Below are 20,880 nucleotides of genomic sequence, written 5' to 3' on the forward strand. Positions count from 1 at the left end.
ACATCAGCTCCCTGGCTGCAGGAAGGGCTGGGGTTTCTCCAAGGGGAAACACTTTGATTAAAGCTTGGAAAACTGGAGATAACTTGGGAAGTTTCCTACAGCACTGGAGGCCGTGCGCTCCTTTGAGCTTCCCAAGGGTGCTGCTGTGGAGGGCAACACCTCTGGCACCTCTGACCGCCCTCGATGGCCAGTGTTACGGGATCAGGATTTCCTCCCTCGTGCAGGGCTGCAAGCGAGCAGGCGCCAGTAACACAGATACTTCTGCAACAAGACAGGTCTTGGCTCTCCCCACCTCCTGGAAGGATTTTTATCTGCTCTTTCACAGCTTGACAGCTCCAAAAGTTCATTGCTAAAGGCACGCCATCCATTAGCGTTCGCCCCTAGGGACCAGACCCAAAAGGAGAGCATCCATCTATGTCACCGCTCCACCTCCTCCTCCATGCCAGAGATGGGAAATGCTGGCTGGGGAGGGATGAAGGGATGGAGTCTGTGCCAACCGCCTTACCTTGGGGATGAGAGCCGGGGGTACCACCACCAGTGGCTCCGCTGGGGTCATGCTCTTGCCAGCCAGGACCACGGCACCGCATTCGGTACAAGCACCGATGGTCAGCTGCTTCCCGTCATCCACCAACAGGCTGTTGGGCACACGGAGGGTGTAGAGGAAGACCGGCAGCCTGGCCACTTGAACCGCTTTTAATCCAAGGCATCGCTTCTTCTCCTGCCGGCAGAAGAAGCAGACGAAGGTCTCCACTTTGTACTGCCGGGACCAGGCGCTGCTGGGGTGGTGGGAGTTCCTGCCCTCGTGCTGCAGCCACTGCCCCAACAGGTCATGGTAGCACAGGATGCAAGTGGACACCAGCCCCGTCGAGTCGGCCGGCCTGGCCCTTGGGGCGGGTGGGTAGACTGTCAGGAAGGGGAAAAAGGGCTCTTTCTCCCCAAATCGCCCCGGTGGGTTGACGTTGAGCTGGAACTCTTTGCCGGCTCCCAGCTCGGCACCGCAGATGTAGCAGACAGAGGTGGGACCAGGCTTGATGGCAGGGTGGCCTGCCAAGCCGCTGGGGTCACCGGCGGAGAAGACCTGGTGGTACCTCCCCAGGAAGCTCTGCACAGAGGTGATGAGCTCCTCGTTGTGGCAGGCCCTGTACATGGCCCAGAGGTCCTGCAAGACGATGAAGCACTTGCGGCAGCTGCTCACCTCCCAGTGCTTGTTCAGTCCCTTGGCACTGGGTGGGCAAGGCAGGAGGCTGATGAAGGGGAAATGCATGGTGTTCTTCGCATTGCCGTTGATGACCTTGGCCGCCACCAGCCTTGCCTCCTTGCTGCACTCCTCCCCGCACAGGTAGCAAGCCTCGGGTACCAGCGGGACGCCTGCCCCATCCTCCTTCAGCACTCGGCGGCCCTTGGCAGGCATGGCCCCGGCGTTGAGGGGCACCACGTAGAGCCGCTGCAGCACGGGCACGTTGGCCAGCTCGAAGCTTTGCCACTGCTGCATGAGGGAGGCGAAGCAGCAGGGACACACGAGGGTGCTGCCGGCAGGCGAGAGGGGCTGGGCGCCCGGCGGGGGGCTGTGAAGCCAAAGGAAGGGGAAGAAGGGCGCTGGGGAAGTCTTCTCCTGCTTCTGCACGTGGACGCGGTGCTGGGTGGTGGGGGACAAGGGGCTGCCGCAGATATAGCAGGCGGTGCCCGATGCCCAAGTGGGCCGCTCGCTGCCTTCCTCCTCCTCTTCCTCCTCCTCGCTGGTGATGTTGATCTCGCTGTCCTCCGAGGAGCAGCAGGGCGGCCCCCTCTTGCCCGCCGCCGCCGGGGGGGTCCGCGCCGCGCCGCCCGCTCCTTCGGGCTCCGAGAGGGGCTCGGCGTCGGAGAGCTCCGAGAGGTCGGAGCCGGCTGCCGGCCCTTCCTCCCCCTCCTCCTCCTCTTCTTCCTCCTCCTCCTCCTCCTCCTCCTGGCCGGCGGGGCGGCGCGGCGGCGCGGTGGGGTCCCAGCCCGCCGCCCCCCGCCGCAGCCCGGCTCCCCCCGCTGCCGCCGCCGCCGCCGCCTCGCACTGATGGGGCCGCTTGAGCCAGTACATGCGCTTCTCCACCGGCGTGCGGCTGCGCTCGAAGGAGTCCCACTGCTCGCCCAGGAAACAGCGGCAGACGGCGCAGACCAAGGCGCAGCCCTCGGCCGAGACGGCGCGGGCGCCGGGCGCCGGTTCCTGGTGCTGGAGAAAGGGAAAGAAGGGTCGGTGGTCGCGGGGGGGTCGCACTTGAAGCTTCAGCTCTTTGCCGCGGCTGATGCCGCCGCCGCAGATGAAGCAGCAGAGCGGAGGCGCCGGGGGCTGCGGAGCCCCGGGGCCGCCCGCCGCCGCCTCGCCGTTCGTTAACGCGGCCATCAGCCGCTGCTTGCGGGAGAGCGGCGCCGGCGCCCCCGGCCCCGCCGCGCTCATCGCCGCCCCCGGCTCATCCCGCGGCTCCGCCGGACACGCAGGCTCGGGGGGCGGGTTTGCCGGAGCGCTCCCCCCCCGACACCGCCAACCGCCCGCCTCCTCCCGCTGCAGGGAAGGCAACGGGAAAGGAGAAAATGAAATAATAAAAAGAAATTAAAGGAAAAAAAAAAACCAAAACAAAACAAAAAAAAAAAGACCCAAAAGCGACGGGAAACGCAAAAATCTCTTCCCCACAAACAACAACAACAAAAAGTTCGGTGCGAAAGTTTGGGTGCCGCTGGCGGCGCGGAGGAAGGGCGGCTGCTGGCCGCCTCCCGGCCCCGGCGCCCCCGGCCCGGCTCCTCCCCGGCCCCCCCGCTGCGACCTGCCTGCGAAAGAGGGGGGGGGCCCGGGGGGAGGAACGAGCCTCTGCAACACCCCCCTCACCGACAGCGCGGAGGGACCCCAAGGGGGGGAATGGGATAAAGGGGGTGGGGGGGATTGAGCAGCCCACCCCACCGAGGGGGTTTATCGGGGGCGGCCCGCACGCGTTGCTCCTTCCCACCCCATCAGCGCCGTCCCTTCGGCACTGCACGGCCTTTTGTGCGGCTCCCCCTCCCCTGGGCGGCGTGTTCCGGCACCGCGTCCGCACGGGCAGGACGGAGCCCGCAGGACTCTGCCCTTCACAGCGCTGCCCACCAGCCCTTAACTCAACGTCCCAACCGCCCGGTGATTTATTTCGCGTTTAAAAAGCCCTGCTGCTGTTCCAGTTCAATACCAGATTCTATTTCCCGCTCGGTCCTAAAATGCTGCATCGCTTTGCCACTCACTGGTAAATAGCTGATGTGTTCCCAGCCGGAGTTGGCTGCGTTTCAGCGACGCATGCAATAATCCCGGTATATCCTTACCTGCCTTGCAGCCTGTGATAAGATTTAATGCTTGTAAAGCACTTTGCTGTCCTTGGACAATAGGCACCACGGAAGTGCAAACTGTACTGAGGTCCAGCCACAATTAAACCTGACTTATTAACCACCCGAGCATCTAAGTCAGCATGCCCATTGGCTCGGCACAGCTCTCCCAATAAAAACAATATATTAGTAGCTGTAAGGATGTATTTAAGCAGTCATTTTAGGAGGAAGCCTGCACACGGCAGTACCGTTGAGTTTGAGTTCATGGAAAGTCACTGCAACATCCCTTGTCCTGTCCTTGCGAAGCCCTGAGCCCGTGTCCTGGCTCCTGAGTTACCAGATGGGCTTAAACCAGAACAGCCTGTCCTGCTGAAGGTGCTGTGCAGGGTTAAACCCAAAGAGGCAAGGCTGATCGTTGCAGTAGGAACACAGGGACGTAAGGGACAGGGGGCTGAGAGCCTAAGCCACGCATCAGCACAGCCTGATGCGGAAAAGCCGCGTCGTCCCCGTTCCTCTTCCTCATCATCCCCAGTGTGAGCACAACCCTCACCCTTGGGGCACCGCAGCTACCCCCGTCTTGTGTTGACCAGCCCTTCATGTCATCTCCCACCCCGACCACGGGTGACGGCGTCCGGAGCTCCCCGGCAACTGGCCATGAGATCAAGCAGATTGTGTGACATCAGCTGGAGCGCGGGCAGGGGCCAGGAGGGCTCTTCGGGGACCCGGATCCAGTTTCCACGCAGATGGCTCCGGCAGTAGAGAAGCAAGGGGGGGTGGGAGGCGACACACAAAGCGGGGAACACGATACCTTGGGGAGAACGGACTCGATGGGGCTGGGTTCTTTTTTCCAGGGGTTTCCAGAAGACAGCAAGGCCTCGTTTATTTTCCCTTTATTTATAGGCCTGATGTGGTGGCTGCTCTATGCACTGAGGGCACGGGGAGCGGGGCATGTGGTGGGATGGCCATGACTCAGATGTTCTTTAGAGGTGCACGTGGTCTCTCAGTGTAACCCCCCTTTGCCTGGATGGGAAGGGGCAATCCGAGTGGGATGGGGTCCTGGACGGCGGGCAGCAGCACCACTGGATGGGGGAATGCTTGTGTTCCCTTTGGGTTTTCATGGAGCACGGGGGGCTCGGCTGCCCATCCGGAGCTCCCCAGGGGAGATGCGGCCACCGGCTCAGCCCACCCTTCGAGCGCAGCCGACAGATGCTCTCCCGCCTGCTCCACAGATGGGCGAGGAAACAACGCGCTGCATTCAAGGACCGGAGCTCAGCAGGGCCAGACCCCTCCTTTCCCTCCCCTTCCCCACAACACCAACCCTCCGTGCCACTCTCCGGAGGCGCCGTGAGCCCCCCGGCTCTCCCCCCCACACACCCCGGGGATGCAGCAGCTTCCCGGGCCTTGGCTGCGCAGGGACAGAGCAGCTCATTTATCATCCTCTGCCGCCCCTGCCCTGCGGTTGCTGTTTGCAACAGAAGAGCTGGGAGGGAGAGAAGATTTCTCAAGTCAGCCTCGGCAAGAACTGAAAACATATGCCCTGGCGGCAAACGCATCCCCTGGGGCTCGCGGGGATCCAGCCGAGCCTAGCACAGGATTTTCCACCGCGGCTCCCGCCGGCTCGCAGCCCTCCTGCTGGAGACGGCGTTTTAAAGCAACCCCCAAGGGCTGGGGATGGTGACAGCTCGGGCTCCTCTTCCAAGCCCAGCACCATGGGGACAGCGGGATGCGGTGCAGCCGGAGCGGGATGCGGTGCAGGATGGGTCCTCTCTCAAGCTGGATGGCTGCGGGCCAGGTTCAGGAGGCAAACATCCTCCCTGCGCCCATCCTAAGACCTCCTTGCTGGCTTGGCACGCACAATTGTCCCTTTGCACGAAGTCAAGCCCCAGGGACAGATGTCCCTTAAAGGCAGGGGTTGGACGGCTGCTGCGTGACTGCGTTGCGTCAGGACATGGTGCTGGTTGTGCAAGGTGCTGTACAAACAGCCCTGAGCGGCCTCATGGTGCAGAGCTCCATTGGCTTACATCGGGTTGGGATGGATTGACAAGCAGCTTGCCCAGTGCTGTGATCATCTCTACTCCACTCCCATCCCCATCCCCATCCGCATCCCCATTCCCGCCTCCATCCCCAGCACTGCAGGACGGTGCCCAGCAGCACCCATTCACAGCACACAAGCAAGGTGCCACTGCACCCTCCGGAGCAGGCACGTGCTGCAGATCCCCCCCCCCCCATCCCCAGGACCGGGAGGTTAATATGGAAATTACCAACTGCTTATTCCTTCCAGCTGTTGCTGTGAGTCATCAAGTGCCTTAAAGAGCATTTCAAACAACACAGTGCCTTCGAGACAGCATGACTGTTCCCCCCCGCCGCCCCCTCCGGATAATCCTCCACAAGGTCTGCTGTTTGAAAAGGGAATATTTCTCCAAGGAAGCAATTCCCAGCCGTGCGTGGACAGGGAGGAAGAACAGTCGCTGCCTCGCCATGGTGCCTGACCAGGCTCCCACCTCTGCCCATGGGCTCCCAGCATCCCGCAGAGCAAACCCTGGCACCGTGCCTCACCATCATCCCTGTTCTAAACCCAACGCTGGCACATAAATGCCACCACATACAGGCGTGGGTGACGATGCCCTCTGTGCCACATGGGGAAACTGAGGCACAGGGCAGCCAGCCTGAGGGTCACAGTGTCACCTGGTGAGGATGACACTGTGACCACTGTGTGGTCCCTGCGGGACACTGGGTCATTGGCCTGGGGTTCAGGAACATGAACTCTGCACTGCACAGCTGTATTTTTCTCTGCCAGTTTACTTTAGTCTTTGTTTCATTTTAAAAGGCTGATCTCTGCACTCAGCACTGATTTTTCAGATGGAAAAGATAGGGCTGGCTCATGGAAATAGCTGGGATACATCCTTTATCCACTGCTTTAACCTTCCTTTGAACTTTTGGGCTTTCTTAATTGATTGTTTTTTCCCCATTCATTTCTGCTTGGAAAAGCCCAGCCAGGTTTTCTCCTGCTTGTAAACTCTTATTTCTCCCTGTCCTTTGCGTGGCCATGCAGGTGAGTCAGGGATGCTGTCAGCCAAGATCACGCCGGTGTGAGCAGGAACATCTGCCCCTGTGTGGGCGGGAGCCTGAAATAACAAAAAAAGACACAAAATAAGCTGCACACAGGGACAAGGAGCTGTGGGGTGAGTGGATGGGAAGGGGACACAGCCCCATAACCTGTCCCAAAAGCATAGCCATGGACCGGAGCACAGGGACTGCAGCAAGGGTGGTCCATGGCTGGGAGGGAGGGATGCTGCTGGGATGGTCCCCATGGAGAAAGGTGACTCTGGGCAGAGGAGAGGGTCGCTGATGGCCACTGCAGCCTGAGCTGCTTTGCTCTGCCAAGTGCTTTTGGAGATGCTGCAGCAAACAAAACTGCTGCTCCTGCTACAGCCAGGGGATAAAGGCACTACAGGGATGTGCTCAGTGCCTGGACCCAGTGGCCAGGTCCAACCAGGAGCCTTAGGTCCAGCCCAGAGGTGCACATGAGCACGAATATACATGGAACAGAACACCATGCACCGAGTCCCTGCTTGGCCATCGGGTGGTGTTAACCCCATCCTGGACCTCCTGTCTCACTCTGGCCGAGCCCAGGCACTGATTCACCCTATGGCACAGTGCCCTGCGGGGCAGGAGGGAGCCACGTCCCCTGCGAGGCACAAGGGCTGAGTTGCTGGGGTGTTTTTAAGAGGTTTTTTTTTTGCTTTTCCTTTCCAGAATGAGCTGCTCTGCAAATGCCAAGTGCTGGTGCCAAAGGGCCGTGTCAACAAAGAAGAATGAGAGTGGCTGTTAGAGGCTGCTATTAAAAAAGGGTGGAGAGGGGAGCAAGAAGGAGGTGGGGAGAAAAAAAAGGAAGAAGAGGTTTGTCAGTGCAAATAGTTTCAGGAGCACCATGCAGTGCCCTCAGGGTCTCACACCACGCAGGGACTCTGCACCCTACGTCCTCCTGGGGTCCTGGGGCACAAACCCCTGCCAGGGCCTTGGCATCCCCCCTGGAGGCAGCACAAAGTGATTTCCAAGCTCAAAGTGTTTTCCCATCCTGCTCAGCTCCTGCTTGGCTACCAAGCCCCAGTGCAGGGCTATGCGTGGCATCGGCTCCATGGCACGCGGCGGGGCAGGTCGAGGTCCTGCCCTGTGAGCGCCAGGAGCTATTTCTAGGCAAGGCCTGGCCGCTGCTGAGTGGGATGGGAGAGAAGGAGCCTCTCACATGACGCTGAAGATGCAACGGGAAGACACGGTCTCTGGTTTCAGCGTTCTATTCCCAGCCCGTTATTCACCAGTGGAAGATGCCATCTGCCCCACCGGGCAGCCACGGGAGCCAGGGCTGGATCTGCAGTTGGTGGAGCTCCAATAGAGCCCAAGGGAGTTAGGTGCCATCATCCCCCCTGGGCACAATGAGCTCCTGCTCAGCCAAAACTCCCGTTCAGCATCATGTTGCCCCTGCCGATACCTGGTACCCGGGATGTCAAACCCAGGATGCAGCAATGTCTGCGATGCTCAAGTAGCACAGCATGGGAAAAGGCAAAGTTAGCTGTATAAATACAGAGGGAGAGATAACCAAAGGCCGAATCTCTGGAATCCAGATTGAAAGTTGTCCTAAGGTTAATATGCCAGTTTATTCCATTTTGACTTTTACAAAGATATTCTAGCTTGCTATATTTGAAGCACACCTCAGGCTTTCCTTAGCCCTGATTTTACTTCTACCCCTGTGTGCTCCACAACCCACCCCCTCCTGCTCATCTCCAAACCAGTGTTAGGAGGAAGGCAAACCTCCCTGAAAGGCCTGCTTTTTAAGTATTCTCGCCCCCGAAAATTTGGTCAAAATTGAGATGTTCCCACAGAAATTGGTATTTCCCGGTGGAAAAACATTCCATCAGCAAAACGCTGACCCGCTCCGGTTACAGCCTGGTCATGGCGATGAGGCAACGCAGCTGGGAAAGGAATTAAAAGGGAGCTGGAGAGCTGCATGGCTTCACCACATCCCACAACCCCGGCTGTGAGCCGGCAGCAAGGACCATGCTCCTCCTTGGTGCTTCCCGATAGCAGGATGCGGATCAGCCGTGAGGATCCAAGCTGTTAACACAGCACCCAGCCAGCAGCACCCTGGGGTCCTGGCAACAGTGTCTGTGACCCAAACCCATCGTAGCCCCAACCCTGAGATGTCTCAATGGGGTGCAAACACCCCCAGTCTCTGCTACCCTGAAGCCAACTGCTGCGTATCTGAAGCTTATGTGAACCAAGGGTACCAGGTGTCCCCAAGGATGAAGCTCTGCAAACAAACTGATCCAGGCCCATGCTTGTTATTGGGATCGTCTTGCAGGATTTAGTGAGCTGTGGGAGGAGATGAGGAGACCAAGGACTGGGAACTCAGCAGGTTCGCCACAAGGACTGGAAATGAAGGGCTGCCATCAGTGTCTTTGCTCTAAGAATTGGTGTAAGCGCTTGTTTGGGAGGCTCTCCTGTGGTTTCAGGTGGCCAGGTGATGGACAGGGCTTGTTTCCTCTCTTTTTCAAAGGTAAAATGCAAGATGGAGTGGATCAGGAGTCAATTGTCCCATCTGCAGCCAAAGGGTGAGAAACTTCTGTATTGGAATGATTTCTTGGGCAATAATAGGGCAGAAGCCTGCAGCCGTGCAAGGTCTGGCCCCACTGTGGCAAGCAGTGATGTATGAGGAAAGTACCGGCCATACAGTAGAAGCAGGCACTCATCCCTCCTGCTGCAGGCTCACCTTCCCTGCATGGCACTGGATCCCATCATCCATGACAAACACATCCCTTCGGATGTCATGCCTGGGGGTACTGAGGTAAAAGGGCCAATCTGCAGTGGTGTGAGCCCAGACCTCCTGAATTCCTATAACCACCAGCTCATCCCTTCCCTGTACCAAGCCCCTCTCCTGCTGTGCCTATGAAGAGGCATCACAAGCCCCCAGAGCCCCGTCCCCAGCTTCACAAGTACCTCTGTGGCCGTGAACCCCTTCTGTCCTCCTCCAGCTTCCATGTGGGCCAGGCATTTCCTCCTCTGCTAGCTCCTGTCTGGTCTGCCCTGTTAAACTGTGTCCTTGTGTCCTGCTAATGTCTTTCCCAACCAAACTTGGGTTTCCAGAGGGATTTGGCCCCCCCAGCCATGTGGATGCTGTCAGCACACAGTGGTCCTTGGGACCTTCCCATGCCTCCAGCCATGGAGTGTTTAATGGGCAGCATGGTCAGAGTGAGGAGCACCAGCTACGATGGGGGGACACTGAACCTCATGACCTGTGTCCAGGTTCTCTCCCAGGCAAGCAATGTCCCCTTCCCATGAGGAATTGCTCCTGCATGTCTCCCTCTGACTTCTGCTAAATGCATCCATCCCAAGGGATGCGCTCACTGCGATCAGCAGAGATGAACCCTGATCGCACTGGGCAAATGTGCCTTCATCCGAGAGGACTCTTTGCACTCCCAGCCTCAAATCCAGGTGCACCAGGGATTCCCCATCCCCGGCCTCTCCCCATTCCTCCCCACTCTTGCCCCTGCTGTAAATCAACACCAGCAGCATGAACCAAAAGCAAGTTTATCTTAAAGGCTTTTTTTTTTTCTTTAAATAAACATATATATGTATATATAAAAAATCACAGCTCCATCGGAAAGGCTTTTTTATTTTTTTTCTCCTTTTCTTTTCTCTTTTTTTCGGGGGGGGTGGGGGGAAGGTTTATGCCTCCTTGGAGACCTCCTCAATAAAACGCATTCTGGCTCTCGGAGCGTCTGACTGCAAATCAGGTTCCAGCCGTTCCCTTCCTGTGCCGACCTGCTGGAGTCGGCTGTTATTCTTGGCAGGGAGCCCTGAAGGAAGAACCCCCCCCCCCTCCAGCTCCCAGCGGCTGGGAAATGCTGATGACATGACACCTTCCAGCATTCCTCAAGGTCAAGAGGGGAGGGAGGGAAATGAAAGGGGAGAGGGGTGTTTTTTTGTTGTTGTTGTTGTTAGCGTGGGTTATTGCTTTGCTCAGGCATTTCCCTTTGATGCTCTCGCTCCTTGTTACACAAGAGGTTCCAGGCTCACCGTGCCGCTGGTGAAGTGCCGTGGGTACCAGCTCACCCCCTTTGCTGCTCCCCAGTGGTGAGGGGCTGTGCTCCCAAAGGCATTTTAGCATCAGCATCATATGGGCTTGGTTTAAAGCCGAGCTGTACTCTCCTGTGTATCTCAAGGAGCATCACGTTTGTTCCATCTCACACTGCTCCACAGAGCTCCATCCTCCACGACTGCAGGGACACAGACACCCCCATGGCCCTGGCTGTGCCAGTGAGGAGCCCTCAGAACCTATTCAAAACCATGCAAGCAAATAGCTGACTCCATGGCATCTCTCCATAGCACTGACCCAGGCAGAAAGCCCTGGTCCCTCCCAGCAGGCCCTGGGCACTGGAGCGAGCTGATACGGGCACGCAGCATCCTTCGGGGTCCCCTGCTGCAGGACTCCTACTCCAGCAAATGAAACTTGGCACTTATGTCCTTGAGATCTAGCAAATCTCTGCTAATCTCCCTGCTCCTGGCTGCCAAATCCTCCTCCTCCTTTCCCCGGCCAAGGTGCAGAGCTCTTCAAGGCAAGTTGCACACAACCATTAATCCTCACAACAGGGAATTGCCCTTCTTGGTGCAGCCAGTACAGAGGGGAGCAGGCGCAAAGGAGAAGCACCAATGTCACGCATGGACAGCATCAGCGGCAGGGGGAGGATGCTGTAGCCCTCAGACTGGTTCCAGTTGATGCCTCAGCTCTGGACTGATGTGGTGCTGCTGGAGCAGAAGGCTCTGGCTGCTGTGTCCCAGTGGATGGATGCTTTTGCTCTCCTGCTTTCCCAGACTGCACTGGAAGGAACATGAGAAGTGATCCAAGGACAGTGATGAAGGGAAGCAAATCAGATGCCAGCAGTGGTGGCCAGGGACAAGGAAACCAGCCAGGGACAGTGATAGGGCACTCCCCGTGTTTGCACACAGGCTCGGACTGGGGTGATGTCCTGGTCCCATGGGAGCCCCGGTGCATAGCTCACATCCTCATTGCAGTGCCTGCGGTTCAGGATCTATCCCGGGGGACCATGCTCCTCCTGCCTCATGTCCGGCCAAGCTCTTGCTGGCACGCTGGTCCATGGGACAGCCACGGATCACCTTTAGGGGCAGATAAGAGGTGAACTGTCTGCACTGAGGACCTCATTGCCCCCTTTACACAGCAGTTTTGGGCCAGGGTTCTGAATGAGCCTGATGGCTGTGCTGGATCAGGCCAGGGCTGATGGGGCTCCCACCTCTTTGCCAGCTCTCAACCCTCCCTTTTGCCATAGAGACTGGCCCATCCTTTGCAGAGCCCCATTGGGATTACCCTGTGTCTGGCTTGAACAAGAGCAGAGCAGGGTCCCCAGACCACCGCAGCATCCCTGCAGGCTGCAGGTTCCCCTGGCAGCCGGTGCGCGGCCGCATCCTGCTCCAAGGGTTGCCGGAGGAAATCCTGGAAGGCCGTCTTACAATGCAGCCCTTCCTGTCCCCGAAGGACCGCCGAGCACGGAAAAGGCACCGCGGGCTGACGGCACCGGCTGGCCCCGGGGGGAACGTGGTCCTACCCCACGGCACCTCGCTGTCCAGCCCACCTGGGGCCCGCTTCCCCCTGGGCTCCCAGCCAGCGGCGCTGCTTTGGATTAAAAACACACAAACACAACCGGAGCTGAGGGTTCATTGCTCATTCCTATAACAACCAGCTCATCCTTCCCCTGTACCAAGCCCTTCTCCCGCTGTGCCTATCAAGGGGCATCACCAGGCCCCCCAGAGCCCCTTCCCCAGCTTGGCAGGTATCTCTTTGGCCATGGAGCCTTTCCATCCTCCTCTAGGCAGAGACATGGGGGGGATGCTCCTCTTCATGCCCCAGCCCCACAATGCTGGTGCCTCTGTTTCCCCTCCTGGCATAAATAGATTCATCAAAACTTTGCAATACTGGGATGTGATTTTCCCACATGGCCAGTCCTTTACTTTGGGGAGTCCTTCAGTTGGCCATTAACTCGTTTATTTTCATGTTATAATTAGCCCACATCAGATTAATCTTTGATCAGCTGTATTCAGGGGTGAATTCCTATCATCCAGACAACCCCATTAGGTTGCTGGGTGGCAATACCTGCGGCGTTAGCATCCATCCCCTCTTACCTCCCAAGCCTTCACAGCGATAACCCCTCCCTGGCACAACACCCCACCTGCACCACAAAGGGAGATACCTCCTTATCTCCCCCGAGTTACCCCTCCTTGTGCCGCAAGCATCCCTTCTGCTCCCTCCAGCCCCGTGTCTGGGCAGGAGGTGGTGCAGGGTGGCAGCGGGTCACGTCTCAGCGCTGCCTGCGCCGCGGTGACAGGCTCGGCGTGGGGCTCCCGTGTTATTGTTCCCGGTTGTTTTCCAGCGGGGAGGCCGCGGGGCCAGCTGGCTGCCGCCGGCCTGGAACAGCGTGGCCTATTTTAAACCGCTTGCACAAGGAGTCAGCAGCTCCAGCTAGGATTTTTTCCGAACTTTATTTGTCCAAATGCTCTCCGCAGGGAAGAGGAGGAGGAGGGAGGGAGAGCATGGAAGGGGGGGGGGGAGCAGCTCCCGGCTTGTTCCGCTGCCAGCAGCTCACCTGCATCAGTGGTGGTCCAGCAGCAGTGAGGATGCTGAGTGTGATACCCACCAGGAAGAGCCCCCCAGCCGTAGAGTGGTCCCCAAACCCTATAGGGTAAGCACACATGGAGAAGCTGCAGGCAATGAGAACAGAGCATCAAAGCAGTATCCTGCCAGTAAAAGGCAGCAAATACCTGTCTAGGAGCCAAGCTACAGCTCTTGGAAGCATCCAGAGGGCAGGCAACTCCACTCTGTGCAGGGGTTTATGCCAAGCAAACACACATATGGAAAGACCCACTGGAAAGGCAGGACAAATCCCAGGCAGACCCTGCTGCAAATAAGCAGCAATGCTCAAACAAGCAGATAAAGGGGCTGGAAAACCATCCCACAATGTCCCAGCCCCATCCTGCTGAGGCTGCTATGACCTGTAGATGAAAACAATGGGTTTGTAGTGATTAGGCATTGGCAAGTTTGATTTAAGATCCCCTATTTGCTCTTTTCCACATTGCAAACTTTTTGGAGGGGCGACCCTTCCCTGAGGGTCCTGAAGGACCCAGTGGCCTTGAAGCACGGAACAGCAGCCACCACAGGGATGGATTCTCCCCAGCAGAACATTTCAGATTCCACAAAGCAACGAGGGCATCCATCACCCAGGAGTTGTTTCCATGCCATGTCCTTTAGACCAAGCTGCTTAACTAAACCTCTTTATGAAGCTACTCCTCCTGCCCTGGGCTGAGGTGAGCTCAGAAGAGCCTTTCCAGCTCTTTTGTCTGAAATCCAGCATCCCTCACAAGGATCATCAGCCAAAGTGATGTAAAACATGATTGCTGGTAGGAAAACACTGGAGAGAGGAGGGGGATGACTATGGCTTAAAAAAATCTAATTGTGCTCAAGGATTTTTATTGTTTTTTACCTTTTTTTTCCCCAAAGAAGCTGGAGGCGTTGTGGCCAGTAGAAATAAATCACCTCATCCAGAGTTACCAGACCCTTCACTCACTGGGGGAGGGACCACGCTTCTGCATGGGGGTCCTGGCCCATGTTGGGGGTCCCAGAGCAACCTGGTTGCCAGCTTGTATGGTTTGTAACCGCTAAACCACCCAGCTCACTAAACCTACATCTTGGGCTTTATGCTGTTGGCTGGAGGCCCTTGAGAGCTTTGTAGCTCGAAGAACAGCTCAACTCTTGGAAGGAAAGGGGAGGGGAGGGAAAAGTTATCAGCTGTTGAGTGCTAGCTGGATGCGAGAGCGCCTTTGAGCTCCGTGCCGGCCGGGTGGATGGCCGGGGAGCTCCGCGGATGTCACATTGGCCCAAGGCAATATGTTTATGGCCTTGGCTGGAAGCCCTTCTGAGAAGCCCATCGCAGTGATTTACAGTGCTTCCGATGTATACGAAGCCATTCCTCTTCCACTGACCAGCCCGAGCAGCAAACATCTGCGATACGTCAAAGTCATCCCGAAGAGGGATGAGGGCGTAAACAGGCTGCAGGGCAGGGCGACACGAGTCCCAGCACGTCCCATGTGAGGACGCCCAGATCCTGCCCGCTGCCATCCCAGCGCTTTCCCCTCCAGCTCAGAGATACCAAACCATGCTTTAAAGATGCAGGCTTCCGTTTGCACCACAGCTCATTAGGGAGGATGGAGCACAGCTCTGGTTAATGCTGGATTTACCCTGGCAAGGCTGGAGCATGGATGGGAGCGTACCCAGAGCGCCTGTCTCATAGCTGCAGCTCCACTGAGCCCTCCTGCCCCAGCTGAATGCCATACCTACAGCAGCTTTCCAATTGTTGAGAGCAGGTTGGAACATCTTGGCTATACCCACACCCTCTTGGTGTTGGTACTGGCAGGTACTGCTCATGGAGGGGTCTGGTCCCCCTTGGTGTCATGGCTTTCCATCCGTCATGGTCCACAGGGTGTGGGATGCAGGAGACACATGGGATCACTGCACACCAGCGATGGAGCTGTGGAATGGACAGAACTGTGGCTCCACCACTCTGGGGAGCAAACAGCAAATCCCACCATGGAAATGGAATTTCTGTTAAGCACAAAAGCCCCAGAAGCAGTGTACCAGAACAAAGGCACCTGTGTCCCAGGCCGGGGACAACGTCTTGGACCCAAATGCCAGCTGTGCAAACACACCAGTTTCTCCATTGTTAACAGTGCATGCAAACACCTTGTACAAATGGCTATAGCCCAAGCACGCACTCACGCATGACCCATCACACTGTGGGCAGAGCTAAGGACAAATGTGGGCCCAGGACACCAGGGGATCTACTGTGCAGACCAGCCAGCTCCTATCGTACCCCTTGATCCCATGCAGTGAGCTTCATCCCTCCTCCACATCCTCAACAATATGGCTTGGACCCAACTGCCTCCACAGCCAGCAGCTTGCCAGGTTATGAGAGATCTCTCTGCAGCATCACCGTGACTCTGCTTGGACCACTCCTGGCCTGGGAGGTGACATCTTCAGCTTCATCCCGCAACTCCTTGGCAGAGCCAGCATCCTGGCACCCTATGGTGTCCTGCAGAAGATCCAGAGCTCTCCCAGCACATGTGAAGGTGGCTACAAGAGCCAAAGGAGACCCTGGAGAGGGCAATCTGCTCCCATTCACACCTGCTCCATGAGCAGGCAGCTCCTTCTCCCTGGGATGAAGGAGGGATGGGGAGCAAAGCCCGTCTCTGCCATCTTACAAGGTGCTGAAAGCTGGGTGTGCATACATAACAAAATCCCCATCGGGGTTTCTGGGGTGTATTCCCCTGCTCCAGCATCTCTCCCTGCATCCCTATTGCTTTCCCCCATGCCAGCAGGGCAGTCATGATGGAAACAGACTCAGGTCACAGAGGGTCTTGGCAGCAGCCCCAGTGCTGGGCCACAGATGTGGCTGCAATGGCTGATTTCCTCTAGATTTCACTTCAGCTCCTTGTGGGGCAGCAGGAGGATGGGTTTAAGTCTATTTCTGGGTACCAGAAGTGAAACAGCAGCATAGAAAATGGACCGCAATCCTCCCACAAGCCACAGTGCACCCATTGAGCCATTCTCCCAGCCTCAAAAGGAGAAGTGGGGTTGATGCTGCCAGTCATGAGACCCCCCAAACTCACACAGGTTTTCACACACACCTCAGGTCAGCAGAGCAGCGAGGCAGCATTGCACCAAAGCATAGCTCTACCCTGGCTGCTGCCAAGTTTTGGGTCTTTTTTGCTTTAATGAGCCTAATTTCATAGGAGGGAAAGAGCTTTTAATGCAAGTGGGTGACTGGCAGCTGGCTCCTGGGTACCCCTGTGTTGGGGATGCTCCTCCTTGGCATCCCCTAGCCCCTTTCTCTGCTTCAGCTCCCCATCCAGCCACTGCAGGCTCAGCCAGGTTGCAAAGCCTGCACGGCAGAGGCTGAGAAATGCAAATAGGGAGATTGCCCAGGCAAATAGCTCCTCCTCCAAACCCCTTGGAGAAAAGGAACCCAACAACCCACACACATGGAAAGAGCCAGATCCCACAGGGATGCAGGCAAATCGCATCCCCACGGCCTCCCAGACACAGAGGAGGAGTGGGCAGTCAATGTCTGCTTGAGCTTGTGCCAAGACCTGCCCCTCTTGCCTGGTTTGGTGCTTGGATGCTCCAAGACACTGTAAGGTGCTTGGAGGGGAACAGCAGCATCACCCTTGGCTCTGCCCTTACCGGTAAGCCCAGCACCTTCCCACGCAGCATCAGCCAGAGCCCTGCAAGGCAAACGCCCATGCAGAGCCATGCCTTGACTTTCCAAGCCTGTGCATGGGTGGAGATGACTTGAGTGCTTCATCTTCATAAAAGGGCAGAGAGATTTGGACGTGGATGAGAGGCAGATGCTGCTGGCTCTGCAACCCCCTGCTAGACACAGCCTTCAACTTCCCCCATCCCAGCTGGTTCCCAGCACAGGATGCATTAAACCCCCTCACTGCAAATACAAACAGCCCCCCAAGTGATGCACACCAGTAAACAGGTCTCATTGCCCCCTCCCAAGGGCCAACCTGCAGTAATCCCAGCCCTGCAGCCCCCAGGTTGGGTACAGTCAATCCTCCCAACAGCAACCATCTGGTTACAGGCGTACAACCAGCTCCTACACCATCCAATGAGTCACTGCGAGCAGGCAGGAAGACTCCCAGGGGCCATAAGGCAGCCCCCAGCGTGGCCTTTGAGCAGTAAATAGCTATATTCTCTTCCCAGCACTCACACCATTAAACATGCATGTGTTCCTGCCACCACTTGAAGTGATGTCAGATTGGAAGCGGGGGGTGATGGATATAAGAGCATCCCCAGGGAAGAAATGCCAGCAATTCCCTAATCCCTCCTGTTGTCTCCCCCCCCCAACCCTGGGTTTATGAATGAGAACACACTTCGCTTTGGCACTGCAAATTTCCTCGATGCACACGGGCAAGGAGGGGGGGGAAATCCTAGAATTATGAGGCTCCAGCACCAATTAGGGCTGTTTACATTGACGTAAAGTCTGGGTGAAGTCCCCACCCCTGCTCCCAGCATATTTATGGAATTACTCCTGCTGACACTGACAAATGCAGGAGGGAAAGTCCCGGAGAACACGGATCCAGACTGGAGCTACGTGGGGCTTTTCAAACCAGCGCTGAGGCAGCCAGTTCCCATCAATATCAGCCTAGATCCCCACCAGCCACCCTCATTCACCCCAATTGGGACACCCAGCCCTCTTCCACTGGGAGCCTTCAGCATCCCCACAAGGGCTGGGAGTCCCAAAGAAGGAGGAAAAGACAGCAGCACACCCAGGGTGTGCATAGGCAGCCCCTCCATGGCTCAGAAGCACTTGGATAAAGGCGTCTTCCCAGTTTAGACACCTCGAGTTACCCTCATCAGCTGGGAGAGGGTGCTTGGGTGGATGCAGAAAGGGGAATGCTTTGGGTACCCCATTCTCCCTTATCCCAGGGATGTCCCAGGCTCTGTGTGGAGCATTGATGTAAAAGAAATAGCAGCTTTACAGCTGAAAAATCCCCAGGAAAGCCTGTCTTCCCCCTCTGCCATAAAGGGAAACCATCTGAACCTGCTCCCCACCACCCACAGAGCAGCCCAGACGCAGCGGTGGGCGCCAACACGGGCGCGTTGGATGCAAACCTTGGAATTAGGGATGTTGGCCAAGCCAAGATGTTCCCACTAACGGCTCCTGGCACGGGAGCTCGCCAGGAGCCGAGCAGGATGCGTGCATGGAGGGAGACGCCGCAGCCGGTGCATGGCGGGGGGCACAGGGGGTGGGAGGCTGCATGGGAAGCGGGCGGAAGGATGCAGAGCGCTGCCAGATGCTGCCACAGCCTTCACGGAGGTCAGCAACATCAGGAGGGATGCAAATAGCTCCAGAGGGAAGGAATTGAGGCCTGATCCAGCATGCCCGAGGGGGCCGTGAGGCCGGCGCCGAGCGTGTTTTGGGGGGGGGTTTGGGGAAGGGCTTTGGGCGAGATGAGTTTTGGCAGCGAGGAAGGGACATGAAAGATGGAGTGAGCAATTCCTGCGTGCTTGAAACGGGCCGGAATCCCTTGGGAAGGAGATGCAAGCGTGGTGGCAGCCGGATCAATGCTAACCGCTCTGCTCGCTGCGTGCCAGCGGGGAGAGGCACAACCAGAAAGGAAGCAAAGGCGATGGAGGAGGAGGAGCTGGAGCAGCCCTTCCACCCAGTGCTGCAGGCTGCTCCTTCCTGCAGTGAAACCAAGCAGAAGAGAGGGAAAGGAGGAAAAAAACCCTGGGCAATGGGATGACGAGGGACCAGGAGAGCTGCAGAGGAAACAATTAAGCAGGGGGAGCCAGCCTATGGAAAGAAAATTACTTCCCTTTTGCCCCCTAAATAGAGCTCAGCGTTAACCTGTGGAACTCCTACGGCTCTATGGGAAAGCTAGAAGCTCAATGGGATCAAAGTCATGGATTAAATCCTTCTCGACAAATAGATACCTATTAGGCAGTTATATGGACAGTAAGGGTATCTGTGGGTGCATTTATTGTGACAAAAAGCATGGACATAAGAGGAAATCTCAGGCTGTAGAGCCATAATCCAGTCAGATCTGAAGCTAAATTTCCCTGCTGCCATCCCGGTGCCCAGCCACTGGAAAAACAGCAGGTTTGTTCAATCTGATAAGAAAAGAGGAGGCTAAAGCAGGTTCTTGCAGCCTGCGGGTACACTGCAATGCACAAGTGATGCTCAGCAGAGCAGAGCCCATGCGGCTCCAGATGCGGCACCTGGAGCATCGCCTTACCCTGTACCACAGAGCTCTTATTTGTTAACAGATTATAAGTCAGGAATTATTTAACATGGGCTGCAAAACGACACGTTTCCCATCTGCCAGAACTGCTCTCTTTTGCTAAGGAAGCTCCATGCTCATGATGCTCACACCATGCCAAAGCAAAATCCCCGCACCAAGGGGAATAATGGGACCTGCCCCCCATTGCAGTGCCCTGACAAGATGCCAGAAAACAGAACTTCCAGCAGTTAAACTGAAAATGGCAAATCCTCTTTCATCCTCCCAGCATTATCTTTACCCAGTGTCCCAGCGCAGGGACAGCGCTGTCATTTCAAAGCTTAGACTTGAGCTTAAAGAGCTGGGGAAAGCTCAGTGGTGTCTGCGAGCTGTCTTGGGTTGAAAACAGCAGAAATTAGCTTGAATTTTGTCATGAAATAACTCCCAGTGCTGGGCCATGGCCCCCTTTCAGGGATGGAGTTGCTGGGTTTGGTGTAGCTGGAGTTCTTGCTGCAGGTAAACTCTTAGGGGTTACCTTGGGTAGAATAATGCAGCTTTTTCAGCAGCAGCAAAACAAGACCCCAGTAGGGAAAGGAACCTTCCCCGTTACCACTTCCCTGCCTTATCCACTGGGATTTCTGCTCTGATTCAGGCGCTTGAGGACCAGCAGCACCAGGGATGGATATAAGGGGAAAAGCCACATCCTCATCCTGACAGCCAGGGGCAAACCTCCATCGTGTGGAGAGGAAGGGAAGCCTGGGGGCAAGGGAGATGGGGACTTCAGGAGCTGGAACCTAAGCAGGCTGACAACATCTGCCTGACAGGGCTTTGAGCCGGCGCACTTGGTATTCCCACAACAATAAAGCCATGGGGGGGAAAAGAATCCCTTTTGTTTCCAAGGCCAGCGGCTGGAGGAGTTCCTGTTCCAGGGATGATATTAGTGGTTTTGCTGTAACACTGATCATGCAGCAGTGGCAAGGGGGGAGGGCTCGGCCCTTGATTTGCTTCTTTTCCCCCCTTAAATATCTCAAAGCAAATAAGGAGCATGCAACAATGGAGCAGGGAAGTCGTGGCACACATGCCCCGTTAGCTCCTGGTAGTGATCTTATTTGTCAAAGCCTGGCCTGTGATGAATGCAGCCCAGGCAGACCTCAGCTTTGATGTGGAGGAGAGGCAGGGGAAGAGGCTGGGATGATGCTGTAAGCTGCATCTGTGCTAGTGCAGTGGGGAAGGGGAGGAATGCATATTCCCTCTTTCACATTCCCCTGCAAACACTGGAAAATTAGGTGTCTTTTCTCCCTAGAGGTCCATATAATCTCAGTCCCTTCACCCTGAATGCAATAGCACGGTTCCTCCACCCCAGGAGCTCTGTCATGGTGTGAAACCTCACTCAGACCCTACTGCAATGCCTACCATGGTCCCCATCCAAGCCATTGGAGAAGCTAGTGGGGAAAAGTAACTTTTGGGGGCTGCCACCGGACCCACAAGCTCCAAGCAGCACCTCGGCTCCCTGAGCACCTATAGGAGGAAGGGGCTGCCTTATTTTGACAGTGCTGCTCCCTGTATCCAGGGGATAATGGGTAGCATGGATAATTTGCCTGCTGACCTTGGATTTGTTCTCCAGCCCCACTGGGCAGCCTGGAGGTGCAACAACAAACAAACCCCATTGTTTTAACACTATCCCCATTACATGGCTGCAGGTGCAAGATCTGCTGTTTC

At 56.6% G+C, this 20,880-nt stretch overlaps 2 protein-coding genes across 4 annotated transcripts in view; both read right to left on the reverse strand.

Moving 5' to 3' along the window:
* The window catches only part of GSE1 (Gse1 coiled-coil protein), a 100,235-nt gene extending 96,907 nt beyond the window's left edge, over positions 1 to 3,328 (reverse strand). The window contains exons 1-2 of one of the 3 annotated variants that reach the window (XM_062618361.1): positions 3,313 to 3,328; positions 506 to 2,200 (exon numbers count right to left, since the gene is read on the reverse strand). In XM_062618361.1, the coding sequence (XP_062474345.1) occupies positions 506 to 2,068 (1,563 nt within the window). In that variant the 5' untranslated portion in view covers positions 2,069 to 2,200; positions 3,313 to 3,328. Of the gene's footprint in view, positions 1 to 505; positions 2,466 to 3,312 lie in introns of those variants that run through there. The other 2 variants (XM_062618359.1, XM_062618360.1) reach the window with 2 other exon arrangements.
* The window catches only part of IRF8 (interferon regulatory factor 8), a 209,455-nt gene that overhangs the window by 155,073 nt on the left and 33,502 nt on the right, over positions 1 to 20,880 (reverse strand). The gene's annotated exons all lie outside the window — the stretch shown is intronic.

This window comes from Pezoporus occidentalis, unplaced genomic scaffold (genome assembly GCF_034315485.1).
Source record: "Pezoporus occidentalis ecotype Australia unplaced genomic scaffold, CSIRO_AGI_Poc_V1 ctg20, whole genome shotgun sequence".
NCBI classification, from domain to species: Eukaryota; Metazoa; Chordata; class Aves; order Psittaciformes; family Psittacidae; genus Pezoporus; species Pezoporus occidentalis.